The 23,793-nt window shown below is 37.9% G+C and overlaps 1 protein-coding gene across 3 annotated transcripts in view; it reads left to right on the forward strand.

The window, feature by feature from the left end:
• The window catches only part of LOC126263658 (oxysterol-binding protein-related protein 9), a 518,089-nt gene that overhangs the window by 415,977 nt on the left and 78,319 nt on the right, over positions 1–23,793 (forward strand). For all 3 annotated transcript variants that reach the window (XM_049960765.1, XM_049960766.1, XM_049960767.1), the window contains 2 exons: positions 19,774–19,928; positions 20,026–20,055. In XM_049960765.1, the coding sequence (XP_049816722.1) occupies positions 19,774–19,928; positions 20,026–20,055 (185 nt within the window). The remainder of the gene's footprint in view (positions 1–19,773; positions 19,929–20,025; positions 20,056–23,793) is intronic.

Consider the following 23,793-nt stretch of genomic DNA (forward strand, 5'->3'; position numbering starts at 1 on the left):
TAATACATTTTCAGAACCGTATTGATATCATTAGATTTGCTGTATAGGTCATACATATTAGCAAAGAAATTTTCGTGCGACACAGAGTCCCGCCTAAATGGATTAAAATATTTTAGATTCTTCTCAAGACCAGCACTTTACACGGAGGTGGATGATAACACGCTTATCCTACTCTTCTATTAGACAAAAAAGGAATTAAAATTATCAGTGATGTTAAAATGGCGTAATTTTGTTTATATGTTATGAAAAATATAGATACAGTACACAGTTCTTACAGTAAAATTACAATTTTACACTAAACATCATCTTTCCCCTCCAGGAGCAAGAACAGTAAATTCTTGCGTGAACCTATCCTTCAGCAAGTGAACAAGTTCGTGGGAGAAACCGTGTCTTCTTGTATGGATGAAATGTCTTTGGGACTATCGGAACTGTTGTTAGTAAGTAATATCAGATTTGCGAACATCGTCAGGTTCCATTACATACAGGAAATTATTACTTAAATGATAAAACACTTAAGACTAGTAACCAGCATCGAAGTTTTTTTTTTAAACCAGAGTTTGTGCAAAGTTGTATTCTTTGTAAAGTTGCTAGAACATCGCATTTTGTTTCCGGGAGAGCTACTGTACTGATATTTATTACTTGCGGATAGCAAGTGTAAAATTCTTGTACGTAACTGTCTCTGACGATGGACCAGAACACTACTGCGGCCTTAAATTGTAGAAATTTTGTTGTAGATATGAAATAGAAACACTGAAATACAAATATTAACCGTTTAAAAAAATCAACAGTTCACCGGAGAACAACACACCATAGTTTTCACAGGTTCCCCCACTCGACTACGGGGAATTGTAGCATTCGTTCACAGAAACCAAGACCAGATTAATGCATGCAGGAAACGCAGTGGTCGAAATTCTGAACCAGCCATCCTACGTGGTTTTCCTGAATCAATTTCTGCAGGTGCAGGAATGTTCCGTACTCAGTGTCAAGCAAGTCTTTTCGCCATCTTCCTCACATCCTAACAAGTAGTGGGTCTGTACTGACATTATCTGAAGAGAAATGTAAGCCAATCTCCCTCTCCCCCAACCCTTTGCGTTGTTTTACAGCGTTTCATTTTTTTAACGCCGGTTTATAACATATACTGTATACTGGCACTTGGGAAAAATTATTTATTTGACGTGACAACACTGTTCATAGTGTTCCGAATTACGATTATCCTAAGTCCCTTTCTTCTTAATCATGCCAAACATGCAACTTTCGCCAGGGTTACTACTGGAAGACTGCAGCGGTAAGTGTAGATCATCACAAATTTATCAGGCGTCACAGTGATGTGTTGAAAATTATTGCTTGTGAAACATTGTGTCCATGACAATTATTTCAACATATTTCTTCCATGTCCGCAGCTCGTGGTCTCACGGTAGCGTTCTCGCTTCCCTTGCAGGGGGTCCCAGGTTCGATTCCCGGCGGAGTTAGGGATTTTCACTTGCCTCGAGATGACTGGGTGTTGTTGTGTCGTCTTCATCATCTTCATTCATCCCCATTACGGTCGGAGCAAGGCAATGATAAACCACCTAGGACCTTGCGTAGTACGCGGTGCGGGTCTCCCGCATCGTTCCCCTACGTTCTGTCAAGGAGTAAGGGACTTCATCATCATCATTATTTCTTGTATAGTCACACATAGGTAACAAACGTCCCAGGTAATTAATGTCTCATATTCCGGTTATAAGAGCCCATTTCGCACATCATCTGTAAATTAGTCTGTTTTGTGTCTTGTGTGCAAGACTTTGGTCTTGCTCATAGTAAGAAGGAAATTATACCACTGGTTAACGGCGAAGAGATCTGGCAGCATTTTCAACAAGATCCCACGTACGTGAAATAGTACAGAGACGCAATTAGAAAAAAGACTATTGAAAAAATACAGGAATGTGAAGGAGGCAACATGCACTTTTTTTTTTTTTTTAATATACAGCACATTTCAGCTGTTAAGGTGCAGTGTGACACAACACCAAGAGAATATTGTATAGGCATTCAAATATTCATTTAAATGTTAGTAATTTGGTGAGATGAATGAAAAACACGGAAACTTAATCATGAAAAAAAATTACATTTCGCAAGTGTACATAGCCTTTGAATGTATAAATGTGGAGGTGGTGTTTCAGCAGAAATAGTTGACGAAGCAGAGTAATGCAAAACAAAGTGGCCAAATCATTTACAGGATGTAACTTAGGAGCACTTGTCTTAAAAACCAAAACAATGTTGTAATTTTTTTACTTCTGAAGAATGGAAACAAACAAGACGTAAGCTGCAGACTTACAGGATTCCTGTTGGTAATGTTAAAGATACTCACCAAATTGTCCTTAACTTCATAGAATAACACTGAATTTTAATAAGGCAAAGGAACAAGCAGGCCTTAGAAGTACCGTTTACAAGTTGTGAACGAAACTGTAGAACGGAACAGTTATTATCAATTTTAATTTCATTCATTATGCGTAGATTTTGATAAAGTTTTTGAATCTCTTTCAACGAAATCCATGTTAACAACCCTTGAAGTAAATCATTGATTCAGTCTGTTAGTGTACCTACCAAAGAGGACAAAATAGAGAGGATGTTGAACATGTACTAACAAGGGCAGCACGAATGATGACATTTTTGTTCAAGGAGACGGCGTTACGGAAATAGTGAAAAATCTAAACTGGCAGGCACTTGTAAATTAGATAACAACAATCTCGCGAAAACCTATTGAACCAAGTTACAAGAGAGCACAAAGAACCATTGAAGCAGACATTCTTTCCGAAGTTCATACGCGAATAGATACCTGCTACTGTGCGATGTACCCTCTGCCATGCACTTCAGACTGTATGGTTTAGACGTAGAGTGTATTCTAGAACGCAGCAGCTTATATTAACCATCATTGCGTTAATGAATAATGAGGGTTTGAAAGAAGTCCTACAGCAAGTTTTCAGTTCCTTTAACTGGAAAACTAAGAAGAAACGCCTGTTAATTGAACTGGTGTGAACCGACTTTGTTCTGCTGAGCGGTAGATGGGCTTAGTAAACTTTTTACTGGATTCCGAGACATAAGAAAAGACCGAGGAGACTTCAAAATGGAAGGTGGATAAAAGAGAGCACAAAATGGAAGGTGGATAGATGACAGCACTTTGAGTGCCATCCCATAATATTAAGTTGTCTTCAGTGTTGGAAAGAATACCATTTCCGTAATATTTCTGGCAGAACATCTTAGCGAGGAGTTCCTTGCTCGTAATATTACTAAGACGCGCCATTAATATTAGGGACACGGCATTATTTCCAAAACTGAAGACAAAGTACTATTACGGGAATGGGACGACGACGACGACGACCACGACCACGACGACGACGACAACAGCTCGTGATGTCTGGTGGTGGTAGTGTAATATTTAATGATCAAATGTTTCTAAAAGGAAGGGAAATAGGTCTACACCTCCAAATCAGGTGTAATGACTTACAGGATTTGCTTTTCTCCGTTATTTTGTTACTGAATGCAGATAAAATCTAACAAGGGTGCAAAGCGCTTATCCGTGGTAAAGCCGATGAAGCCTTGCAGACAGCAATCCCTCTTCCTCGATTGGCGTTCGTAAGAGGCAGAATTCTCTAGCCTCTGTATATATGAAAGCAGAGAAGTTAAGTTTTTCATATTATTGTGTTATTTGTAGGAATATAAAAATCACTTTTTCATACTTCGATATTCAGTTGTTTGTTTCCCCTAAAATAATAAATTGCTTGTTCATAGAACATGTTTCGAATTGTACTTCATTATCAAATATTTTTATCCGTCTACTCTACTCCATCGCACTGGTTTATTCGGTTTGTAACTAATTAAATGGAAAGTATTTCTTCTGTCTCTCTCCTTGCCCTTCTTCTTTTCTCTCTTTTTTCCAGACTTAACCTGCCTATGTGATAAAATGACAGTGCAGTGCCTTCCGTGTAACTTCTTAATTATCCTGTGGCACGATAATCCTGATACTTCTCTTTTTCGTTACACTTTCTCAGAGTCCTTAATTTTGCTTCTTCAAATAAATGTACATACATTACTTTTCCCCATTAAGGCGGCAAAGCACATTTTCTTGTGACAGCATCACTTATTGACCTGTCAGCTTCATAGCTCGCGTTTCACAAACAACACTGTTTAGTAATTTTTTAAATAATGTGTTTCACCCTCACGCCACACAAATTAATAAAAATTAAAGGCGGCTACAGTGTTTCCCTAAGGCAATATGCCTAGTCTGCGTGAGAATTTATTAACTTCTACTGATGTTTTTTATCTTTGCATTTGGTGGTTTACAAAAATTTCTGCCTTGTGTTAAGTTTCGGTTCCATTACTTTCATCATAGATTGGAGCAGACTGAATTATAGGTACTTCAGATACCTATTGAACTATAGATACCCTCTAGTTTTTTGTCATTAATGCCAACACGCAGATTCAAGTACTTGTTTGGGTCTTTTGATGTTCGGTTCCAAGAACTGGTAAAAAAGATAATCAGTTTATATTTCTACTCTATACCAAATAAGCGTTAACCAATGACTGTCCTATAGAGGAACAGTTGCAGAGTTGACACTGCTACTTTTTCAATTTGATGACGTTTCAATTAATGGTCCTGTAATGTCTTCGAAGCATAAGTATTTTAGTGAACTCCATTTGGATATTTATGTGACAGCACTCCACCAGTACACTAAGATTTTGCGCCAGGATTAATGCTACCGATTTCTCGAAGTTAAATTACACCAATTTCGTTTTGTTGATTAATTTAATTTTGAGCTTTTGAAAAGTTTCTTGTTTGTAGGCTGATCCACGCATGATATGCGTTTTCCTTTTTTAAATGGCTGAAGGAGTCCCGGTTTGAGTTATTCAGTTTTCCATGTTACTAGTTCAGTTGCAAGATAGTCTTCGGGCATGTTTACTTTGTTAATTTAGTTTTTCTGCCAGTGATGTTTGTATCATCCAGATAATCTGAAGTTCCATATGGTGTATTGACAAGAATGGATTTTGTGATCATTTTTCAGTTCAATCCGCAGGAGTCTGATCTTCGAATACGAATATCATCTTTGAGCTTTTGAAACGGAAGAATCTGATTATATGATGCTGTCGCTCAACACCCAATGTGGAGTAATAGTCACTTTTTAGTTAAACCGTTTTACTTCTGGTCAGTGGCGATTGTAATAGTACATTAATTTGTTCCATACGCCTTGTTGATTTAAACTGTTAATTTATAACTGCATATCATAGCAAAAGGAACTAGTCTGAAAAGTTTACTGTGGCCCTAGTCTTCGATCTCAGGCTTACCTTGAAAGTATGACATGCGCGTAACCAGGCTAGAATAATGATACAATTGCTAGAAGTTTCGTCCAAATTGTATTTATCCCTCAGCATTGCCAATATTGTCCCATCTGAGTCATTATCCAGCTTGAATGATTCTAATCAGTTCTTTCAAATAGATTTATTAAGTTTCTTTAATTTACAATCAGCAATCGGAGTTACTTCCAATTTACCATTGATTCTAATTGTCCATTTCAATTTATTTAGGTTCCATTAAATGCGTACATTACCTTGTTGTGGGTTTAACAAAAATAATCCTGCTCGTGTTCCAGTACATTATCTTCGCAGTGCGCTGAGTTGCTTCGTAAACAGTATTTCAAATATACTAGTATTATACAATATTCAGGAAAGCCTAGTTCGCACTACCTCAATATGCATATTGTGCATCCAAAGTTCTGTCGACGAATAAAATTTCGATTTTCAGTTTCCTGCAATACTTCGTAAATAAGCCATTCATTACTTATACAGTTTCGTTTCATTTTTAGAGTTCCGTGTCGTAGTCGGTAAAAATGGAACCGTAGATTCATTTTGTTGTCTGTCTGCCCATCCGACTGTTAACACTTTGCCGTCCGCACGTCTCGTACAAATTTATTCGCTTGATGCCGGCAGCGGATTATTTGGATTGTCACCGGCCGCTTTTCACCGTTCCGTTGATGACAAGCTTCAAACAAATGCACTTTTGCGCGCTTTATTTTTCCGGAAATCCTCTATTTCGCCATATCGTTCCACAAACTCGGATTTCCTTTTCAAGTAACTTCTCTGCAAGTTCTACACTGTTATAATAATTATCCATGCAGAGGTGATGCCATTTCCATCAGGTGTCAATAGTTCCATCATTGTTTTTGCTAAAGGCTGTCCAGCGCCGGAATATATCTTTAATGAAGAAATGTATCCCGTACTCGAATCAGAAAGCATCCGAATGAGTATGCCGTATTTCGTAATTTTTGATGGATTGTAAACTTTAAAATTTAACCGTCGACGCCGCGGTATCATTCCTTCGTCAGTTGAGATGTTTTGACTTGGATTAAACGTTTCTTTAAATTTCTTGGAAAAATAATTTATCACGAATTGCACTTTAACAAGCCGGTCGGCATTATCCGGTTTATTGTTGCTGTCGGAAAAATGTAAAAATGATAATATTTGAAACTTCCTGGCAGATTAAAACTGTGTGCCGGGCCGAGACTCGAACTCGGGACCTTTGCCACACTTCGCTGCAGAGTGAAAATCTCATTGTGGATGATAATATTTGTCTGAATCGGTTGCGGGACATCGTTTCGCGAGATACCGGTGTGTCTATCAACGGATTCGTTGACCAATAATAATCGATCTTTGCTTTTTTTACAGTTCCCATAAGGATAACGAGCCCAAACCCTTTTCTAAGTTCGGGTCCCGTAACGTCGACAAATTTGCCATTTTTTTAAAATCCAGTTTCCTTCTATTGCAATTTTGACTGTAGTACTTCCTGGTTTCGTTGCTAATATATTCAAATAGATCGTTCCCAATATATAATTGTACGGTATTCTCGACGCTCTGTGTATCTTTGGGAAATATGTTTGGATCCGGGGATCCTTCAAATTTGTTATTGGTCCTCTGTAAATCAAAGCCTGACCACTGTGCACTGTATTCTTCGATTGATTCAGCCGAATCAGTTGGCAACCGTAGCGTTCGCCGAATTCTTTTCGGACGTATTTCACTATCTTCCTACTACTCTGCTTCACTTTCATTTTTTTTTTATATCCAATGTCTTCTTCCCAAACGGCCAAGTCGTCCGGAACGCCAGACAAGACATCCGCGCATTCTTCGTAAATAATCCTATTGTCTCTTTCATCCGCCATGATGAAAGGGCACAAGTACTTATAAAAACAAAACACCTGTTGACGTGTGTAACTTATTGTTACCTAAACAGAACATCAACAGAATGCAAAAGATACTAACGTGCTGTCGCCGGCTACTGCGCGATACTATGCTCACGACGCTACCCTGGTGTCGCCGGCCACTGAGCGATACTGTACAGACGACACCACTGTGGTGTTGCCGGCCGTTGACGGCTCTTTCGCGCACGGCACCACTATGGTGTCGCTGGACGGCATAGTGTAAGATCACTTTTTCTGAGGACCTGGTAGACGTGTCACATACTAAGGTATGCGGCCCCTTGGCGGGGTAAAAACTGTAAGCTAAGTTAATGCAATCAAAAGATACGGCAGTTTTCTGTTACTCACGCCCGCAGCTCGTGGTCTAGTGGCAAGCGTTGCTGCATCTGGATTACGAGGTCCCGGGTTGGATTCCCGACCGGGTCGGGGATTTTCTCCGCTCGGGGCCTGGGTGTTGGTGTTGTCCGCATAATTTCATCATTCGTGAAAGTGGCAAGTCTGGACTGTGTAAAGATTGGAACGTTGTACGGGTACTTATAACAGCGCAGTTAAACTCCCCACAAACCAAATATCACCTGTTACTCGCAGACTCTCATGAAAACCCATATACATCCTATTGGCCTACAATCACGAAATTCGGCAAGAAGCAGGCTTTCAAAAGACAAGTAAAGGGGAAAACCCGAAAATTGTTAATTTGTAATTGATTACATAAACACATTTTTGCCACCATTAACTTAAATTGGATTCGTAATCCGTCAAAAATTTCAGGAACTACTCTAGCGATTTTGATCTGATTTTCAGTAATATGTAGTGTGATTCACGAGGAAGGTTTGTGTGTATAATTACAAATATTTCGTTCTAATCGGCTGACCTGTGATGAAGTGAAGCACCCTGGCACTATAAAAGCGATGCTTTTGCCAGCTGGTTGTGTGATAGGCGCAAGCCCCCCCCCCCCCCCCCCCCTATTACCACGCCCCGCCAGCGCTAGCATCGCAGGTCCTTCATGAACTGCTGATTCTACATATAAAGATCGCCTGACAGTCTACATATAGTATTTGTAATGTTTCAGAGTACAGTAATATTGGTAACTGATGCAGAATTGCACTCCCCTTGTTTGAAATGAGGTTCCGATATCCCATAAAATATCCGTTGAAGCTTTCCACAGAACAATTAGACATTTGCTTAACGTCAATAGCCCAATTGTCGGTTTCTCTATTACGTTCTCTGGAGATTTCGTTCAGTCTTACCAGTAAACGAAACAGGGACGAGAACAAACGAAATCAACGCATCTGCAGATGCCATTTGGCATAGCATGTTAATATATAAAGTTAACAAAGTAAATGAAAAATTACAGCAGCGAATGCGAAATTACACACAGTTTAAACTTGAAAACTCCAAAGTCTTGGAATTCCCGGGACGAATACCTTGCCAGCATAATTCTGTTTGTAAGGAATTCTCTGTGCGCCGAGGCGTACTCGCACTTGTCTGGACTTCATTTTTATTATAAAATTTGTACGTAGCGTCTAATGCAAGAGGCACTACTGTAACTTATGTCGTCAGTTCAATAACTAATTTAAATTATTTTTCGTTGCTAATGTCTCATGTTGAATAAATTACTAAAATATTCTTTCTTGGTGAATAAATCCGTCAGACTCACACGCGCTTGTTTCTTATCGTCATAGGTGACTTGAAAAGCAGCAAAACGATGTTTCAGTTGGTACAGCTAAGTGTTGAAATGTTGCTGCGATTTATAATGCCGTGAAAGCTGGTAGGTTTGTGTGGTGGCGATGTTGTCCTACGGATCCTATATTTTTTCTTTGAGTAGGTCAAAGTGGGACAACTGTTGCATCAGTTGTCGCTATTCCACGGGTATTTGATGCTACAGTTCCATAAACCGTTGTGGTATTGTTGTTGTTTCTCTTCTGCTGAACTTCATCATCGCGGAACGTGTTTAAACATTCTGCAAACCGCCCTAAACATTCTGCATACCGCCCTAGTTTTTGATGATCCTCGTTACCATATATTGGCGTATGATGATAAACTGATAGTGCGTAGCAAACTCATTTATGCCAGAATATGCAAATAACGGTGTAAGTAAATCATAGTTCAGTTAATTTGCAATTAATGCTAACATGCTCATACATTAACATTACAGAACATAAAACAGTCGTCCGCAATACAGAGGAAGATTCCAAGAATTTCTATAGCATTGTACGTTAATCTTTGACATTCTCTAGCATTAGAATATAAATTCGACAGTGTTCCAGTGAAGCTAAATCATGCATACGCTCACTGAGCAAATTAAGCTATTTCAGAAAGCTTGATTAGGGTTGTGTGTCAATACAACGCGGTTTACACGTCTTTTGTCTGTTCAGCTAGGCCTATGTTATGATAAGTTGAACTAGGGTGCCCATTTGATTTTTCGTAAAAGAAAGGGACGTTTTATAAAGTTTAGAAAAAACCTTGGACAATTAAGGGAAAGAAAAAAATTGTATCGACAAAATTTAATGAAAATAGACGTTTAGCTTTGCATCATGCACTCAGATGATCCGAATGACTTCACATTATTCTGCTACACTTTCGCCTTACTTTTTTGCGTGTTATCAAGACTTGTATTTTTTTTGACATTTTGTCATAAAATAAAGCACATGATAATGTTTTGCCAATAAACAAGGCCTTAAACTTTTATTCTGTTTCTTTCATCTGACCTCAAAGAGTTCGCCAATGAGAACACATACACGGAACAGTTCCTGCACTGCTGGTGCTAAAGGAAACTCATTTTTTATATTGTTCTTAAAATTACACTTTCGTTTCGTCTTAATGAAACAGTGATTGTATACCGCATTCACTGTATCGTCTTCAGACTGCATACCACAACGGAAACGAGAATCGTACTATCTCAACCAATCGAAAATAGATACTATCAACAGCGAAAAACATTTACAGCTTATAATCAGAGATATAGAGCAAGGTGTACAAGTGGTGCTTCTTAGCATATATGCTTGTGCAGTAAATTGCTAGCGTAAAATACTTCAGTCAAGGGGTATCACAAGAAAAAGGGGCGTATGAGCGTCCCAAAACTTCCAGGACAGCGGGACATTTTTGCGGGGCGAAACAACTGGACTGAACAGGGAAAAACGGGACGAATAGATACCTTGTATTGAGCTGATAGGTGCTCAGAGCGATGGTATCGTAACTAGTATGGCATTACAATTCAGAGTGGTAGGGCACCCTTAATCAATCAGCTGCAGCTGTTACAAGATGTGACGTGACAGCAAATACTTTCAACAGAATTGCGCCCATAGAATTTTCTTTGCAGTCTGCACGAGTATCAAAAGACTGAATCTTGATAATATTACGAGGACCGTGAAATAGAAACATTGGAATAGTCATTTTCAACTTGTGATTGATGTAATACAGTGAAATTGATGGTAAGAGTTTGAAGTTGCTGATTTGTAGATAATGACGAAAGAAAAACATATATTAATAATGCACATTTGGGAGAATGCTGCACACGCGGCAGTGTGACAACAATAATTTTACAAGCGCGCGTGCCAGTGGCTGTCGCCCGAAGGTAAGTACGTTGCATGTCGAGTGGTTGAGGGTGAGAGACCTTGTAGCGAGTGAGGATGACGTCAGTAGTCGATGGCGCCGGAAACTTGACACTGCCTCCTGTCCCGCAACGATCGCCAAAGCAGACCGCGGAGAGGAAAGCAACCAATTAGAAAAGATTCCTGTTTCTTTCCAGAATCTCGTAATTTCTTTTGGATAAACAATCTATGCGTGTAATTCTTACCTACTCTCTCTTTAAAGTTACAGTACAATCACGTAGTTTCACAATTCATTATCAGAAGCTAACCCGTGTCTTCATATACAAATGTCAAAACATTATCCACAGTTCAATAATGCATTACTAAATTTAACTTTAGTCATCCGCGAAGGGGACAAAGAGAGCCACTTGCTGCACTTTCAAGGAATCTTGAGTACAGAGTTCATATTCGTAACAGAATTTTCACACATTTCTAGAAGTGATTTCCCATGATTCTACCAAACCTCTAAGTAAGCCAATTTTAGCATTACATTCGCTTAGTTCTTGTGGCATGATAGGTCTCGAAACTGAGCATCTAATTTTGATGTACTGGTATACCAAAAATAGCAATTTTAGAGGGTAGCACGTACTATGTACCTACATGTATAATTTGACATTGGTGCCTACATCAGTATATTTTATGATCTGAAGGTGGCAGTAATTAAAACCGGTAATAGTGAAGTGTAAAAGTTTGTGTGGTCAAGGCAGACCTGTAGAATAAAGTGCCACAGTATGATTACAGACGCATTTTCAGATTTTGTCTTCAATTGATAAATTTAAAAGGGATGCCACTATCACACTGAAGGCAAATTTATGTCCCTAATTCTCCAATTCAGTTTGTGTTTCATTACAACTGCCTCACAGCAAGAAATTTCTTTTGGCATAACATACCACATAGATTATCACAATTAAGAGGGCCAGTCAAGCCTTACATATTCTCGGCACTGTAAAAAAACCGTGTCAAGTATTTCCCTTCTGTATTTGTCTTTTGCCATTCTCTGCTGTTTTCATATGGCCTCTCATTATCATACAAAATGAACTTGGAGTGTAAAGCCATTGGACCTTCATCGAAGAAAAGCTAGTAGATATACTTTTTTTTTAAATACTGAGACCCTATCACCATCTGGGTTCTTTGTTATCATAACTCCATTTTCTGTCTCGGAATTTATCACCCTTACCATTGATTACTCACATATCATCAAGTGAGAAATTATTGAATGTTCTCACTATAAATAAGACTTTCATTCTGAATCAAAGTCTATTTTATTATTCATTAGTAGTAAATGTGTTCATAATGTTTGGTAACACATAACTACTGGCAGTGGCTGCAGATAAATAAGACGTATTATTTTCAGTTTTTTACTGTTCACTTTTTAAGTGTACAGTCTTGAGTTACTGTTCAGAGAAACAAGGACAGTTATCATAGTATGCTACAGTCTGTTCACTGTAATCACATATTCAAGAAATTCCTGTAAATTGTGGTTTTGTTTGTTTCAAATAAACGTCCTTTATTTGTGGTACCTTGACAGAAAACAATGGCAACAGAAATTAATGCTGACAAAAAATTATCCAAAAATTTTCTAGGTGATTTTAATACGTATTATACATAAAATCTGCTATTTTCCTCTCTTCCACATTAACACACCGGTTTCCCAAACATATCACTTACTTTATTGGTACAGACATTCTGTGGTATTTTATAACTCTTTGTATCGTTTTCTTTGTTTCTCCTCCTATTTTCATCAGATAATTTGTACATAATATGGTACTGCAATTGATTTCAGAGTTTCCTTGGGTTCTGTAATAATTCACTTCCTACAATGTTTTATCCCTCTGGTTGTCACCACCCCAGTTCTCCAACCACTCTTTGACACTGCAGCTATTTCTTATCCTTGTGTACATCTGAACAGAAATCTTTCTCAATTTTATGCATACTTCTCTGGGCACTACAGCAGCAAGTTTTATTTGATTCATTTATTTATTTTTTCACCAACCACACAGTAACTATACATTTCACATAGTGTCTTCTATTTCAGCCGATGCCTCAGGTTGAAGTCCCAGCCTGACCATCCATATCTAGATTTGTCATTGTTTTCTGAAATCAGGTATTGCAAATGCCAGAATAATTCCTAAAAAAGAGAGAAAAAAAAGCATGACTGACTTCCTTCTTCATCCTTTCTACTCTGAACCTCTGCATTATCAGCTTTCTTCATTTTTTCTAACTTTTCCTTTCCTCCGTCTCAAGGCCGAGCAAAAGTTTAGACAATATTCATAATTCTATATCAGAAGAAAAGGTTTCATATGATGTTCTTCATGCAATTCCAGCCTGCTGCCCTCTCAATATACTGTTGGTCACTACCCATTCTTCTGTCTTCATTAGGTGTTGCTCTCCCCAACGACAAGACAGTGACCAATGTTACTATGCTCTAATGGTGAGTGTTTACTGATAAATATTAAAAATTATTGAAATAATGCAGTGTTAGTTCATTTCATATCTCGTACCAAAAACACTAAACTTGGGATACCTTCAGCTGCATCCTCTGTGAATTCCACACTAGTCTTCACTGATTTCACTATACTTTAGGTCTAATTGCTGTACTCTCACATAAGACACAGTTAATGAATTTTTCAAGATGTTGACTCTTAACAGTAGAACAATTTGGCACTTTCTACTTTTGGTGATGGCATTTACAGATTTAGCATTAATTCCTGATTGTATACATTTTCATTCCAAGCTTATGATCGAGTTATCAGAAGAGGAAAAAAAGTTTATGTACAAAGAATGTCATTGTTTTATATGTATCACATAACTAACGACTTGCCCTGACTTCGCACAGGTAGCACTAAGTATCTATGGCAAGATATTCAATGATATACAAAAATGTTCCTCATGAATTGGTCTGTATTAGTGAAAAATTCCTACAGTCATTTCTGAGATAAGCGTTAACATTCGGACAGAAAAATGTAGTGAGGGACATCAATTTATAATGTATGTGGTTTATTGACACGTCTTCGAGCAAAGAAGTGTCACGTTTATTTATAATGTGCCCTGCAGCTGTTCCTGTTTGACTTCTCATTACCTTTGTAAATGATACTTTAGCTGGTGTCCCAGATACAGCTCTGCCCTGTATACAGAACTGCATGTGGAGGGAGCCCTGTACTCCTTTATATGAATGAAAGATTGAATAGATGAATGAATCGCTGTGCTAGTATCTGAATGAGTATTCACACTTTGGAGGGTGCAGGATTGAATAACAACAATATTATGGAAAGGGTGGATTGCCACTCACCGTTTAGTGGAGACACAGAGTTGCAGACAGGCACAACAGAAAGACTGCTATACATTTAAGCTCTTGGCCAAAGGAATTTTTCTGAATACTTACTCGCATACACATACACATTCACAACTCGCATCCATATGACCAATTTCTTGGGCCACAGTGGTCAGAGCTAGCGGTCATGTGTTTGTGTGTGTGTTTTCTAGTTCACAAAAATGCCTTTTAGCCAAAAGCTTAAATATATAGTAGTCTTTTCATTGTGACTGTTAGTGACTCAGTGTCTCCTCTGTTCGGGCAGTAGCAATCTATCCTTTTCATAAGATCGTTGACTACAAGTACTTTGGTCTGAATCTTACGAAACCATTATTTTTTTATTGTAGGGTCTTATTTGAAAACTAGAATGTACTGTCACTGCATCTGGCGTCGGTATACAGTCATACTTGTAGGGTGAGACAGCTCGTAGTTACATAGTAAACAGTCATTGCAATTTATGTAATTTCATGCATTCAGCAAGGTTATACCACGTGGAAAACAGGCAGAGATGTGAGCCTGAAGAGTACAAACACTACAGCTGCTGGCACCTTCACCCTGCTGCTTCTGTCCTGAGCACCCGAATCTGCAAACTGCTGCTACCTAACCCACTGCCGAAGCTGCATCTGCTGATAGTGGTGCCGGATGTCACTGTCATGATACGTGTCCTCTCTGCCAGGTGGCCATTCCGCAGGCAGAGCACCACTGGTTCTGTGAGGTGAGCTGTGGGACGACCACTGTGAATGAAGGGAACAAGGTGTCACTTGCGTAACATGTGCCTGTTACTTCAGATTAGTTGTCTGTTTAATAGCATTGTTATTTGTGGAATTTATTGAGAGATTCATAAGTACAGAAGGGGAAAATCCAAGAAGACTACAAGATTTCAACGAATTGATGATGATAATTAATTCTAAGAGTTAAAAAAAATTTCATATTATGTATACTGCCAGATTAATCATTCCTGAAGGAAAACAACATACATTGTTATATTTGAGGCTTTTTTGCCCTCTGTCTTCAGATCATTTTGAACCAATTTTTTTAGCTACCCTGCCTTGGAATCCTTCCATTTTCAATACTTTTCCCCAAAAGCCTTTTCTGTTGTTTATATCTTATGTTTTTATTCTGTTTGTTTCTAAATCCCTCTTTATTTAGTTGAACTAACTTGTTGTGGACTTCTTACCCACAAATATTTGAAAATCTTATTAGTTAATCCACTGTCTTGTGTTTTATTATTTTTAACATAGGTTAATGGTTGCTGCTGGTTGTCAGTAAAATTTCTGTTCATTCTCAGAGGGTTCTTATGTATACCACTGCTGGTAAAGTCAGATATTTCTTTCTAACTCCCATTCTACCTACACTACTGAAAGGTAATTAGTGTTTAGTACTTCTGACAGAACAATTACTGCATTTACAGTTGAAATGATAAACAGTTAAAGATATTATTAAAGACCAGTATGTTTCATTGGTGTATGTGTGGTATATATACAGAGCAATTCAAAAGTAACACTTCATTGCTGTAGTGTATTGATCCAAATAAGAGTAAAATGTTAAATAACCTTTTGTCCGAAACTGCTTTATTTCCACTTTGTGATACATAATGTCATTTATGGTAGGCATTACATCATGGGCCAGTACAGGCTTTTGGCGTGTTGTGTTTGTGGTCATATTGACTGATGTTGATGATGCCGCTGCTCATTTCAGTCTGGAGGCAAGAGAGTATCTCAAAGTTGCTTATCCCGATAAGTGGATTGGTTGTGCAGGAACAGTTGCTTGCCCCACCAGATCTCCAGATCTTTATCCTGGATATCTACCTTTTGGGCCATCTCATGGGGTTTGTGTATAGCGTGTTGTAATTGAGAATGTAGCACAACTACAGCAGCTAATTGAAAATAGCTGTACAACTGTGCAGAATGAGAACAGAGCCTGCAACATTCAGAGAGCAATAAGATGTCAAGCACGTCACTGTTTTCATCTACTTGGACATAATTTTGAACGTGTCCTGGGGTAAATGTACATTACGTAGTTCAGTTGAATTTCAGATCCCTTCATGATGTTGCTTTCTAAAAAGAATTAAGTTTGTGTTGCACTTGTGATCCCTACTCTACTGCATAACTGTGAAATAAAGCAATTTTAGACAAAAATTTGTTTTACGTTATTTCTCTCATGGTTGATTTGTAACTATTTGTTATGACTTAATGACTCGTGGGAGGGAAGGCATCCATTAAATTGGGTGAATTTTCTTCTGTGTGAGATGTGTTCACTGTCAGTTTGGTAATGTGTAAGGCATAAGCCCAAGCAAAGACTGCTTTGTTATTTGTCTTATCCAACATGCATTGTCAGCAGAAAACCAGTTTCTTGATTTTTGTTGCAAACAAAATGTTGTTGAAGGAGTAACTTTACATAAACAATTGATAAAGTACCAAATTAGTGTGGTGATATAATTAATTTCCAGCAAAACAGAGAATAATTAGCAGCAACCAAAAAAACTCTGTTGTATAAAATTCCATACTGTACTTTTTTGACTGTAGCTCCATACAGTCACTTTAGGTAATTGCTATTGGGAATATTATTTGTCCTTGTATTTTGCTGTCACTTAAAAATGAATCCTGGATATCAGCAATCTTTGTATGAATGTACTCTGTAGGTTTGTTGCTTAAAATTATTTAGATGCATAATGATTCCCACTGACATCGGGAATTGCATGAAATACCTAGCCACCTTTGTGTAAGGTGATTCAATCTACACAATACATAAACAAAATTAAAAATATCTTACAAAACATCAAACAAAATCCATCTGAAGACTCTCGACAATAGGGAAAGTGATACCTGTCACCCAGAGTAAAATAATGGAATAACTTATTTATGAGAAAAAGGTACATAGTTATGTAACAGATGTTAATGGAACAAACCACATAAGTATTAAGTTATATGTAAATTGAAGGTGGAGGGGGGGGGGGGAGAAAGGAAAGGGAAGGGATAAATGATGTCAGTTGCATTAGGACATGATGCGGAATCAGCAGAGATGAGTGAAAATGTGTACTGGCCCAGGATTCAAACTGGAGATCTCCCGCTTACTAGACAGTGCCTGAAACAACAGGCATCGTGCATTCATATAAGGATTAAGTCTTCTTATGTTTGTTGCGCAGTTGATCATTACTCTGGCAAAAATAAATTGCGACAATGAGAATCACAAAGGCCCAAAGCACAGCAACAAAGTTTCGAGAGAAAAAAAAAAGTTTGTGAAAATTAAATTCATAAACAAACTACAATGTCATTGGTGTGAATTATTTTTAACCAAGTCTCAAAATCCTCTACTTCCTATGAAAAAATTGTACACCCACTTTATGCTAAAATACTAATTGATATTTAAAAATTATATTTATTACTAATGCTAATTCACAAAATTTCCTTATATAGTCTAGTGACAATGGTGTTTAAAAACAGTTTGTAGTTAATGTGAAACTAAATCAGAACTTAAACAACAAATCATCATTTTTCATTAAGCACATTCTGTGGCTTGAGGTTCAGAAAAAACTGCCGATACATCCACAATTATGAAATATTAGTAATGTGTACAGCAAATTATGTCTTGGACTCTAGATAACAATTGAGCAGTGCAGAGCAACAAAACTATAATTTGGGCTTTGGCACTGTACGGAAATGAATATCTGAGAAATTGGAGAGAGAGCTTTACATGAATGTTCATATTCACAGTGTGGGAGCACAGATAGAGATCAAGCTGGTTCATCAGAAGATCGGCAGACGTCATGAGCCTCCATACACGCTAGAATATCAAAATCAATGACTGTATGGTTTACGCCCTTATGGTTCTCTGCACTTCAATTAAATACGACTTAGTACTTCCTAATTTGAATGTGTCGTTAACCAGTGCAAGCATTACGTGACTGTTTTACATATTCAGGTATTTGGTAAGAAGCCAATAATTTAGTTTAATGTGTGGGTACCTAATCCACACACATTGTGATTAGTGAAGTTATTGATTTTCTGTTTACTTGGTAATATTAAGTAGTTAACTAATGTACAAACATTTTGATTATTTCCTCGTAAATATTTCTGCCTGCTGCCATAAGTTGGATGGGTTATGTTTTTAGGTATCAAATTGAAAATTTTTAGGTATTTAAATTGAAATAGTTCCTGTTACTCTAAATGTCGGAGGAGATCCCATACACGATAGGGCCTTTCTATGTTGTATTCTTTCCAGCTATGTTTATGGCTTGAGTCACTGATGCATTATGCTGTATAGCACTTTGTGTTTGAGGCTGAAGGTAATCTGAAAGTGGTTGTAATTTCAACAGTGTAAGAAAAAGGTAGATTGCTATGTACTGTAAAGGTGACATGGTAAGTGGCAGACAGGTACAAATAAGACACACATTAGCTTTCTGCTACAGCCTTAGTCACAAAAAGAAGAGGACACACACACACACACACACACACACACACACACACACACACACACACACACACACACACACACACACCAAGCACACTTCATGCACACGTGACTACCATATCCATATCTGACAGACTGTCTCTTGGAATGGTAGTAGCAATCTGGAGGGGACTTTGCTTTTTTGTGTGTATCCTAGCAAATGACTGCTAAATGTTTGGGAATGCTTTTGAGTTACTGTTTCCAGTAGCAGACAAACAGAGCTTCTGACTTCAAACTTTTCAGTCTTTATTGTCACTCGGAGAAGGGATTTTTAAATTAATGGGCACCTCATACAAGCAAGATAAACTCTTATGTAATTTTGTTTCAACAAAGTTGTGGACCATCTACTCTTGATCATAAATGGTGTAAGACCCATGTCAGTTACCCTCATGGATAAGTGTTTAATATGTATGGTAAAACCTCATTAACAAGTTTGTGTTATCACTTCTGTACCAGCACCAAATTTGCCATCACTAACTTTGATTTAATGAAGTTTAATAATGTGACGACCAATTATGCTGTTGTAATAAATCAATCACACTTTGTGTCACCCTACCCTCTGTCCAAGTAATTTCCTCCAAGATATTTTATATAAAAAAAGTGTATTTTTTAAGGTAAAGAAAAATTGGAAATGGCATTCCAAATATACTAGGAGAAATTAAGATTACAGCTGTTGTATATCAGACTGTGACCTTCAGTAGGCTATTTATTAAAAATTCCCACTTTATCTGCTGCTTTTTATGTTTTTGGTTTACTGTGATAATGTCCGTTATATGCTTTGCATTTGTTGAATGTTCATTTCAGAACTTACGATTTCCCTCCATATGTCTAATTACAGGAAATACTTTTCATAATCTGGAAACCATGTGTTGCATTATTCTTTTAGTGCTCATTTCTTTATCAGTCTTGTCAGTTCTTACCCGTTTCAGTTATAGGGTTATAGGTTTGTTTCTTAGAAACCTTCGTATTTTGATTATTAAAGGAAAATTGGACTGATGACCTCAATGTTTGATGTTTTTCAACCTCCCCAAAAATTAATTAATTCATTCATGATCGAGCAAAATCCATAAATCCCATTTAAGAAAATAAAATGTTATCACCACATGTGTGGTATCCATTTAATGTGAAATAACACTTGAAAGAATAATCAACATGTCATTAAAGTATACTGTGTAATATTTGGTGATGAAATTTGATGTTACAGTGGATTACGGCCATTCCTAGATGCAGTGCCTGCCACTGATTCAGATCACATTCCCTCTCAGGCACCATCCCAGAGTACCACTACTGCCTCTGGGAGTGTATCTGGACTGCCTGCACCACCTCCTGTTAGAGATGATGGGTCTCTTGACTATGATGGTAAGTAGGCGTTTGCATCATATGCTAAGCATTAATTTTCTCTTGCTTCCAATTATGCCTTTATAGTTTATTGATACACACTTCATTTGTTTTTCAGCTCTGTATGAAGATGAAGAAGAATCAGACAGTAAGTTAAATTTAATGTCCTTGTGTACAAAGTTTGCATTTTGAAACTGTAGGTTCATGTACTTTTGAAAGAAAACGATATCTATATTTCTTATTACTGGCCAAAGAAAAGTAAATATCCCAGTGTGATTAAATAAATTATCATATTTTCACTATTTATTAACCACAATATGTGTATTGTAACATCAGGCAACTAATTTCCAACGTACTGAGTGGGATAGTTATTCATCTGTAACTAAAGAGTGAAGGAAATGAAATGGCAAGTATGTTTGTCTGTTTCACTACTTGCTTCATTGCCATATTTTGCATTCTTCTCCTTACTGTTACATTCCAGTCCATCAAATGTTACCACTCACTCGTTTTCAGTTTGCACCTTTTGATGTGGTTTTAGATTCCTCAGTTTTGTCTCAGATTTTACTTCTACAAACCCATTATGTTATAATTTTACAGTCTCTAATAAATTCAAGTCTCCACTAACTTAATCTCAGATTATGTTCTCATGTGCTATTAATATGAACCAGCTAATTATAGTTTTCTTTGTGTTTTACCTGAAAATCATGAATGCAATGCACTGAGCACTTCATGCTCAATTTCAATGGCTGCTTAACAATCTGTTCCACATGAGTACCTCCCTCCCTCTGCCTTGCTCTGAATTGCATAGATAGATATCATCCTAACAACACATTCTGTGCTCTCTCTGTCCTCCTGCCCTCAATATCCACCAGCCCCTGTTCACAGCCCCTGTTCACAGCCCCTGTTCACAGCCCCTGTTCACAGCCCCTGTTCACAACCACCACCTACTGCCATCCATGTCCCTATGCCTCCCAATTTAGTCATTCTGCACCTACACTCATCTTTCTCCAGCCTTCTTCTTCCTCTTTCATGTTTCCACCTTGGAATTGCCTCCAGCACTTCATTGCGTGCTGGACTCAACTCCCTCTGCCCACACTATAGTGAGCTAACTGGTATCTATAACTGGCTTGGTAAATTGGTTCAAAGGACACATGATTTTCAAACCCCCTATGGGTTGACGTCAACTTTACCTTATTTTATGGAATAGATAAATGTGTGTTCTTATATTTACTCTTGCCAAAACAGTACTGGTGTACCACATTGGAAGTAAACATAGTTCCATAATCTGTCAGACTGAATGATCTTCCTGTGCAGCAGCCAACAACAGCATTTTGGAAATGAGTGAGTGTAGTCTGAAAAGCCCTAATTGAAAAAAAAAAAAAATTCCAAAACACCATACAGTTTCACTTATGTTTATTTTTATTACCTGAAAACTACTGTGTTATGGATGTGGATGAGTGTATACAGTGACCCACAAGCCTACCTATCCTCTCTGAACTTTCAGGAACACATTAGCAGACAAAACAGATTGTGGGAAAAACAACATTGTAGTGGAATTGAATCAAAGTGTCATAACCTCAGTTTTTACCAATGCATTGATGGTGGTTCACAAAGTCTGGGTCAATTAAATTTAACTATGTCATTTGTGCATCTTCTTTTATGTTTCCTTCTAAATAAATATGAATTCCATTTTCATTTCCGCTTTCCATTGCACTCCTTTTTCATTGGAGAACACTATTGCACTAAAACATTATAATCACAATGTTTGATCTCAACTTGTGTTCTTAAGGCTTTTGCCCTGGAGATTAATTCATGCTGTACTGACAGCTCACCCTGATAGAGCCCTTGAGAAGAACATAAACTTTATTACAACACATATTTGAAAAGTAAGGGCCATTCAGTTTTGTTATTTTTTTGATAAAGGTTTTTATTGGCAGTTTTACTTTCAAACAAGGCTGCTACTTTTCCACACAATTTACTTACCTTTGAAGCATTTTTGCAACTTTTATTAGTTGAAAACTGTGGACTGAGGTTCCTCGTCATTTTGAATCTGTTGTTCCCCAAGCCATTGTTTTAAGTGCAAGAAGAGGTCATACTCGTACACTGTGGTCACAACAGTGTGGTCAGTTGTAAAAAACTTCCCATTGCTGAATTTTCCCTTCGGCAAGAGCACTGATGTGCTGATGTCCATTTTTTTGGAGGAAGACTGTTTCAGATGACCTGCATCTAGTGTGTGCGTAGCACATCTCAGTTTGATGAGGATTTTCCAGTATGTGTATGTTGGAATAGCACCCCACGTTTCATGTATTCAGTCTGAAGAGTCCTTTTCAACGTACAAAGTGATAGCCATAATTTTCTACTTGAGCAAGTAGCTCGCTTGAATTCTTTCGGTTTTGGGAAAATTGAATTGGGGGGGGGGGGGGGGGGGGAAGGTGCAGATGAGGAGGGAGATGGGGAGGGGAAAAATAGAAGAGAGCGGTGTGGACCATGAAGAAGGGAAAAGATAAGGTGAGGCATTGGGAAACAGGATTATGAGACCCTAAGATATGCTGAATATTTCAGCGAAACTTGTGCTGGAAAGGAGTATTTAAATGATATGGTATGGCATCATGCTATGCCAACTTATTTATGGGCCATCTGGAGGAATCCTACTCATCCAGTCCGTACCTGAAACCTCTTATCTGGTTTAGATTTCATTGAAGACATTTCCACGATATACATTCATGGCAAGGACAACCATTCCTCTTTCCTCCATAACCACAATACATACTCCCTAATCCATTTCACTTTGTGCTTCTCAGCTCAAGGAGCCACCTTCATAGATGTCAGTCTCCACTTCTCAGGTGCCTGCATAAATATGTCTGTTCATATCAGGTGCCCCAACCACCAACAGTACCTCCACTTTGAAAGCTGTCAGCAATTCCATGTAAACAGGTTTCTTCCTTACAGCATCATCAACATGTGGATGCCACATTTGCAGTGAAAAGCTGCAAGGAAAAGCAGGAGTTCTTGAAATGTGCCATAACATTACCGGGACCTTATTGATAATATCCTATACAGCTCATCCATCACCTCTCTGACCTGTTAACCAGCTGCTGACAGCACTCCACTGATCGTTGTCACCCTGGTCTTGGTTCTGTTCCCTCGATAATTTTTTCTCTGGCTGTCTCCACAATGCTTCATGTATGTACTCTTGCTTACCCTTCTTAGTGTGGCTCAGTTTATTTTTTGGAAATTTCAATCTTCAGTTTTTCTTCATGCATATATTGAACCGATAATGCTGTGCACTCTCTCTCATGTGTATAGCTTTTTCAGTCTTCATTGGATCACACTTAGTTACCTTTCATTTGTTTTGGAAAATCTGCCTGTAAAAATTGGTGTGGTATTCTTCACTCTACTTCATGTCACTTCCACATCTCTTTCATTTGCAGTTTCTATATTCAATTATTGAAAACATTTATTCAGTTTCAGCATACCTTAATTACAACATTTCCCATCAGTTGATCGAATATTAAATGCCAACGAATGTTTTGTAGCTTCAGTCTGTCAGCTCACTCAGAAAATGGCCAAAATGTATACAGCCAAAATATCAACTGAAGAAATGGAGTTTCTGTCGTTGTGCACCAAAATCTAATGCAACTGTCAGTGCACCAAAAATTGGCAAATGTACTTAATTTAAGTGGTTGAGCTGGTGGTGTTGAATTCAGCCCATATTTTCCAGGATGTCCATCAGTGTTTAGTTTACAAATTTCCCATATCATCTCACGGTGTGAGTGAACTGCCATGTTGACTTGATTGCATAAAAGCATGCACTCTATAAAATTTATGATACAGAAAAAAGGTTTAGTAAGCTGTCTCTGTTTGAGGTATTAATGCAATTTAAAAT

The sequence above is a fragment of the Schistocerca nitens genome, chromosome 6, assembly GCF_023898315.1.
Source record: "Schistocerca nitens isolate TAMUIC-IGC-003100 chromosome 6, iqSchNite1.1, whole genome shotgun sequence".
NCBI lineage: Eukaryota > Metazoa > Arthropoda > Insecta > Orthoptera > Acrididae > Schistocerca > Schistocerca nitens.